The sequence below is a fragment of the Pterocles gutturalis genome, unplaced genomic scaffold (genome assembly GCF_000699245.1).
Source record: "Pterocles gutturalis isolate BGI_N339 unplaced genomic scaffold, ASM69924v1 scaffold46021, whole genome shotgun sequence".
Lineage (NCBI taxonomy): Eukaryota > Metazoa > Chordata > Aves > Pterocliformes > Pteroclidae > Pterocles > Pterocles gutturalis.
This window is the reverse complement of record NW_010102143.1, coordinates 2462-9318: the sequence shown is the minus strand read 5'-3', so window position 1 is coordinate 9318 and position 6857 is coordinate 2462. Positions and strand designations below refer to the sequence as shown.

General features: G+C 47.5%; 1 protein-coding gene across 1 annotated transcript in view; it reads right to left on the bottom strand.

The window, feature by feature from the left end:
- Window positions 1-532: 532 nt before the first annotated feature.
- The window catches only part of CBX7 (chromobox homolog 7), a 7801-nt gene continuing 1476 nt past the window's right edge, over window positions 533-6857 (bottom strand). Inside the window, exons 2-5 of the mRNA XM_010085354.1 lie at window positions 4374-4439; window positions 3787-3853; window positions 2834-3173; window positions 533-793 (exon numbers count right to left, since the gene is read on the bottom strand). Coding sequence (XP_010083656.1) covers window positions 645-793; window positions 2834-3161 — 477 coding nt within the window. The 5' untranslated portion in view covers window positions 3162-3173; window positions 3787-3853; window positions 4374-4439 and the 3' untranslated portion in view covers window positions 533-644. The remainder of the gene's footprint in view (window positions 794-2833; window positions 3174-3786; window positions 3854-4373; window positions 4440-6857) is intronic.

Sequence of the window (6857 nt, the reverse complement as noted above, 5' to 3'; positions counted from 1 at the left end):
CAATCAAAGAGAGAAACCTCTGCTGGCTATACGGACCCGTGCTGCAAAGACTGACTTACCACAGACAGGCAAATAACGGTTCTGAAGTCCTGACAGCAGGCCACAGGGAAAACAGCACTGGAGAGAAAGTCTTAACAGGCTGGAGTTATCTACACAGGTAGGATCCTTTGCCTCTCACTGCTGCAGGAAGAAAGGGAGGAGAAAGGTGGGAAGAGCAATGCACAGAGACGTATCTTTATCCAAGGGATATCAGTTGCAGAACAAGGCGTCAGGCTAGAGATCCAGCTCTCTTTCCACCTCCACATGCCCTCTCCCCACAAATGCAGCTGCCACTACTTAACAGGATAAAAGGCAAATTGTTCAGCTTGCTGCTTTCACATGTAGGAGGGGAGTCTTTGCCAGGGAAAGGGCTGCCAGTTTTTCAGATGGACAAAGCAATGACAAACACACCCCCCCACACACACTGATGCTTTTTTGCATATCTGAAAGGAGAAAAAGAAGAGAAAGAAAGAAAAAAAAGAAGGTCTCTGTAAACATTTTAAGAGGAGACATTTTGGATTTTTTTTTTTTCTTAAGGGGTAAAATAACCCTTCCCTAGCCCCACCCTACAAGCACTGGTTTTGGGGAGCACTGAAAATGGAGATTCAGAACTGTGCACTCCGGTCTCGGAAGAAGCCCTCAGCCACTTGTGCTTCTCTGAAAGTGACGGTAATGGAGTTTGCCGTGATGTCCGTCACTGTCACTTCGCTGGGGGGCACAGTGGGAATCCAAGGGAGACTGCCATCCACATCTGCTGCAGAAGGAGAGGCAGACAAAAGCATGTTAGAGAGAGAGGGTGAGGGAGAAGAAAGGAGGAAGAAGAGAGGGAAGGGGGGATGGAAAAGGGGTTTCCTTTCTGCCAAGCAGTGCATGAACTCAGCCTGTACTGAATCTGCACATACAAGGCAAGAAGGAGCATAGGCAAACCCTCCCCTCAGAGGATAAGGGAAAATGGAGGATCACTGCAGAATATAATGGGAAAAGAAAAGAGTAGCGAAGGTGTCCAGACACAGATTAGGATCAGAGCAGCCTACAGAGGTGAAAAGACCCTGTAACACCACCCAGCTCATCTCCATCCATGATCCCCTGATACCTCTCACCTCATCTCAGCCCCTAATTTTGCTGTGTGTCAGCACAGCACACTCACCCAGGTGTGAGCTCACCTGCTTGTAAATGCCCTACCCTGCTGAAAAAAATCACAAACTCTTCCACACACTCTTCAGATGCTCCTATGGCAGTCAAAGGGACTCAAAATGGGGGGTCTTCCTTGTACTGCATCTGTAACGCAGCCTGAGTGTTATTCTCTCAAAAATCCATCAGTACTGCTTCATGGAGAGACTGCTCTCCCTTTCTCATATCATTCCTTTGCTCCTCGATAGCTCCATATAAGAAACCCAAGCATCCCTGTGCTTTCTTACTGTAAGCATAATTATCTGTCCCTCTGCCACCCAAAGCCTCACTTCCCCCCAGACCCCAGAGACAGGCACAAAAATACACAGAGAGAGGAAGGAAAACATACCCTCTCCCTGTCACTATACCTGTACTATATATCTTGTTGTCCCAACCTGGGCAAGGAACAAGGGCCCCTTAAGGGTGTATTTCCTGGCCTCTGTCTCAAATACCTGGGGTGCCTACTTTCACCTCAGAAAGAGTCCAATCTCCTCTAACAATAACTGGAATTCCACACAGGCCGTGTGTTAAGGGGAGAACAAAAACAGTTTCATGTGTCTGTAGTGCTGTTCACTCTTCTGACCCCCAAGAGCTTTAGAGCCCAGCACTTCTCGCAGGGAACAGCCCCACACATTTGCCCATTGCCAGGATGCAACACCGGGTTCCTCTGTGCTAGCTCCATTGTTGCCTCCTTGGATTTCGGGTGCTGTTTGAGTCCCTCTCAGAAAGTAGAGGATAATGTTGATTCCCAGAACACAGCCTCTCCCCAAAATCCTGCCTAATCCAGCCTGGCTAACAGCTACTCCTAGCAAAGAGTAACAGGATTTCCTTAGCTACTACAAGCAGCACAAGCCCCAGTTTCCCACTCCTCAGGAAAGCTACGCCTTCAGAAGCTCTAATAATGCAGGGATAGTGTTTCCCTGGTAACTCAGAGCAACACGCACATCCCACAGCCCTCCTGCACAAGATGCTGTTATCCCTTCACAAAATGCCAAATGTGCTTGGACATCTCCCGTACCTACACTCTCATGCTGCCTACTCAGGGGGATCAGCCAGGAGTCACCATCCTCACTTCCTCTCTCTCATCCCTCTCTCAATAGCTCTATAGCAAGAGACTTTAGAGGACGTGAGGTTTGGAGAAGAAAGAGAAGGAGGGGCAGAGGAATGCACTGTGGGTTCCTAGCAGCATTCCGGTGTGATCCTGAGCAGCACTATGAGGAGTGCCAGCCAAGCTCCTTTTAGCAGAGCAGCAGGCTGAACATGTACAGAAATGTGGACAGAGAGAGAGTTCATTACTGTCACACCCACATGTCACCACTGCTATAAGGAAACTGTAAGAGGGGAGCAACTTGCAGTACCTTTTGCATGTTTTCTAATGCTGGGAGGGGCATCACCGATGTAAGACTACAGAAAGGCAAGAGCACCAAAAAAGCAGATTAAGATGTGCTGTTCATCCAAGCAAGAAAAGAACTTGCAGACAAGAAGGCCACAGTGTAAGCCAGTGAGAGCTGCTCTGAGGACCTGACCTAAACCACAATCCCAGGATGGGGCAAGCAAGGAGGAAGCATGTGGAGCATCCTTTGCATGCCTGAGAACTTCACAGCCGGGGGGTGTCTGGCCTTACCTTCTTTGCTCGTGTGCTGCATTGCCTCCCAGTCCTCAGGGCCCTGCCTGGCCTCCAGGTCTACTGCATCATTCAGGAAGAAGTCATGCCTGCAGTTTCGGCTTTCCAGGCTTGCCATGCGGGGGAACTTCTTCCTTGACAGTCGCAGGTACTTCTGGTTTTTGCGTTGCTTCCGGAGAGAGAATGGCAGGACTGCTCCCCCAGTCTTCTCTGAGAACTCTGCCTGCCCTGGCTTGGCTCCTGGCAGGGTACTGTCTCCTCCTCCAAACCTCCGTGCAAGAGAGAAACACAGCTTCTCCTTTCCCTTGTGGGCACTCCTCAAGTCCATGCCATACAGCCGCTGCCAAGACATCAATGCAGCAAGGATCAGAGCAGAAATCTGACAATACAGTCAGGGCTCCCACCTGGGAGCCAGGCAACTATTCTTTGTTCATTCCCTGAACATTCAGATGAGCTAGGATAAGTTGTGCTGCTTCCAGAACACTGTTTCTCTCACCTCTTCAACTGCCATCTAAGCTCTTCCTAACACGTCCTTCCTAGGATCGGCTGCTTTGCTTGGCAACAGTCAAAGCATGTTGGAACTCTGCTTCCAGCCAGCGGCTACCTTTAACATGATGGAAAGTCCAAGCCCAACATGAAATTAAAAGAGCACGCAAACCAGGTAAGCTGCAACCACTCAAGCCCAAAGCTTATAAAATCCTAGTTCAGAGAGCAAGATCTGTTGTTGGTTTCGTTTTTTTGTTTTGTTTTGCTTTTTTTAAAGACAAGTTAGCTGGCTCCTTAGCTAACAGGTTAAAACTATCTGCCTACCCACTGACTTTACGTTGTTGTGTTAGCTTGTTACCTCCACTTTTGTCCATGCAACAGCAAACAGACAGTTTCTACCTCACTGTGAGCAGTGGAGCAGCACAGAAGCTAATAAGTTAGAAATACAGAGAAGAGCAAGAGGCTACCTGCAGTAGGAGGCGCTTTGGCTTGGGGCCTCTTTTCCTGTACCCTGATGCACGGTCTCTCTCTTCCCTGTGAAAGAGGAACACGAATCAAACCAAGTACTAAATACCACAGCACAAAGCCTAGTCAGGACTTCTACCTTTCACAGCACAGCTCCTTCGTTTCCTTCATTAAAATCCAATGGTGACCAGTGTGAACTTGGAAAACATCCCAGAATTGCTTCTTGTAGAAGTGAAAGCCTTGCAATAAAGGAATTTCTCTGACTCAGCTGATCAAGGATGGGTTAGAGGAACTTATCACCTCACATCACTCCAGTCCAGCCCTGGACGTGATTAAAACCTGAGACTGATTGCTCTTTGGCTCAATGCTGCTTGTTCCTGGCCTCATTTCCCGAACAGTGCCAATCAGAGCTGCTTTAACCCTGTCTCGTCTGCCTCAGCCCACACCAGGGTACAGATCGAGCAGGATTCATTGCCATACATCTCATCTTTGATTGAAGTAGGGACAACAGGGGCGCTTTATGCACACTATGAAATAGTCACCATTTCCTTTTCCTATGTCGAGGGAGAAGAAGAACATGCGCCCTTACTTTTCTTCGTAAGCCACTACCAGGCGAGGGTCCAAGATATGATCTTCTGGCTCCCATGTGCTGTATCTGAAGAAAAACATAAGGAATATAAAGTAAACAATACTTTAATGAAACATTCTCTCTGCAGGCCTGCTACCAGCATGCTGCAGCCCTGGATACTGTCTTCACAAGGGTCGGTGGGGCCTGCCACAACATTGCGAAAGCTCTGAGGAATCCCAGCCATTCCCTCCCCAACTTCCCGCTGACACCACCTCCCCTTCCCAAAACAGGCAGAGCCAAGCATCAAGCAGCTCTTTGCAGGAGAACAGGGAAGGCTTTCCTCCCCAGGGCCCCCTCCACACTGTTTGCAAAGCCTGTGCAGACACTTGCAAACTGATTTTAAGTCAATGCCTAAACAGGTCTCATCTGCAGCTCAAATCCAAACAACCCCATGGAACAATGAGACGTGACCTGATACAGCTTTCTGAAAAATAGGTCTCTCTTAATTTAGAGCACACAAAGAGTAAGTATGCTTTCTCACCTGCATTATTAATTACCTCTAATCACTGGAGCTGAAAGTATTCATTTAAGAAGAGTTTAATTTTTCTCCACCGATGCCATTCAACTAAACATGTTTAGACCTGGACCCTGAGGCAACTTGATGGCAACCTTCCAACTTTTTCTCCTCTCACTTGACTCCCTCTGCAGGTTATTTCTATCTAACAGAGGTCATCAGTATTTCTGTACCACCGCAGGAGGAACCCATCTGCATTGTAGTCAGGGCTACCAAAGCCACTCAAAATAAGCCTGATGCTCTGAAAGTAGCCTGTGAACAGGATCACTCACTGCCCCATCTCCCTCCTCGATTGCCAGACAGCTGTGACAGGAGTCAGATGCTCAGGAAAGGACTGAACCCACCCGACAGGCAATACGAAAACCAGTTCCCAAAGGGCACAGCAGCACTTAATACCAGGGAGAAGCAGTCAAAAACTCTCATCGTGGAAGGTGAAAGGATTACAAGGTGGTCCTTGTGGCATGTTTGCTTCAAAGGGGCCATGTTTGCCGAGAAAAGCTGGGTGGCATGTCTCTACCATACAAAATCAAAAGCAAGAAAGCAAGTCTGAAACCCCAAATGCCTCAAAACATTGATTTTCCTGGAATGAGAAGGCCAGGGCTTGGAGGCAGAGCCCCTCCCAGCCCCTGGGGAGGAGGGCTAGAGAGAAGCAACATGCAGCTGGGCAAGGGTGCATTTTTATCAGTGCCTTTAAACAGGAAGGAGCATTTTAAGATGTTTACGTTTCTGGATGAAGTATAGGCAGCACATGAGGGCATGTGATACATGCATATATGTACACAGGGGAGGTGGTTAGAGAATGCTTTTCCTTTTCATCTCCGTTAGACAGAAAAAAGGTACTGAAATTTAGGAGCATTCCTAGAGAACAGTTCTAGAAATGAAAGTACAATTCTTTTACAAAAGGGAGAAACAAATATGAAATTCAGATATCCCAAGGTGCACTGTACATCAGAGAGTTAAGAACAGACATGTTTTCATAACCAGCTGATCCCTCCTTCCCTCCCTCAAGCCTCCTGCAGCAACCTGACTGTGAGCTGTCAAAGCCAAGATGCTCTTTGAACAGAGGAAGGTTTCCTCCCAGCTGCAGGGATTCTGGCACTCATTCTACAAATTTAAGAAAAATAATAACACAATGGGAGAAAAAAGACATCGGATTGCTTTTCATGGGCACGAGAAGAAAGGAGATTTGCTTTTAAAAAAAAACCTGGTGGGTGTTGCCTTTTTCTCTGCAGCTCACTTTCTGGCTTCGCTGCAGTGGCAAAACACTGCATATAAAAAAATATGGTCGAGTTTGCTGCGCGCGCGCGCACACACACACAGAGCTATATATATATGTGTACACACAGCCCAGGCTGCAGCAGAACTGCAGAGAGCAGGAACTCTGGAAAACACAGATCATATGATCTTCCTTCCCCCTCCTTCTACTCCTCCTCTTCCCCCTCCCCTCTTAACTCCAACACAAGTTGTAAACAAGCTTGTAGCTAGAATCAGATTGTAACTCCTGGATTCCCTGAGTCCAGCAGTACAATCCAGAAATCTGAGGTGCAGGGCATTAACAAGAATTTGTTATTAAAAATTTTTTAAAAAAGTGAAATATCAATTACATGGGAAAGCAACAAACTACTGAGCTATCCTTATTCCCTTCCATGAAGCCTCCAGTGGGAATGATGGAATAACTGTTACAGAGATTACAAAGAGCAATGCGACAAGGTTGGGGAGGGGAATGAAGAAACATATGTCATGGGATGCGGAAACAGAATATGTTGGAAGCAAACAGTTTGTGGTGCTGCATGCTGTCACAGGCATGTGTGTGTTTAGAAACAAGGAACAGGGACTGCTAGCAGGATGAAAGTGGCTTCAATGCCCAAAGCATCTTTCTTTTAAGCAACTCAAACCACTGAGTGAACAGGTAAAAAGGAGGAGGGGGGGGG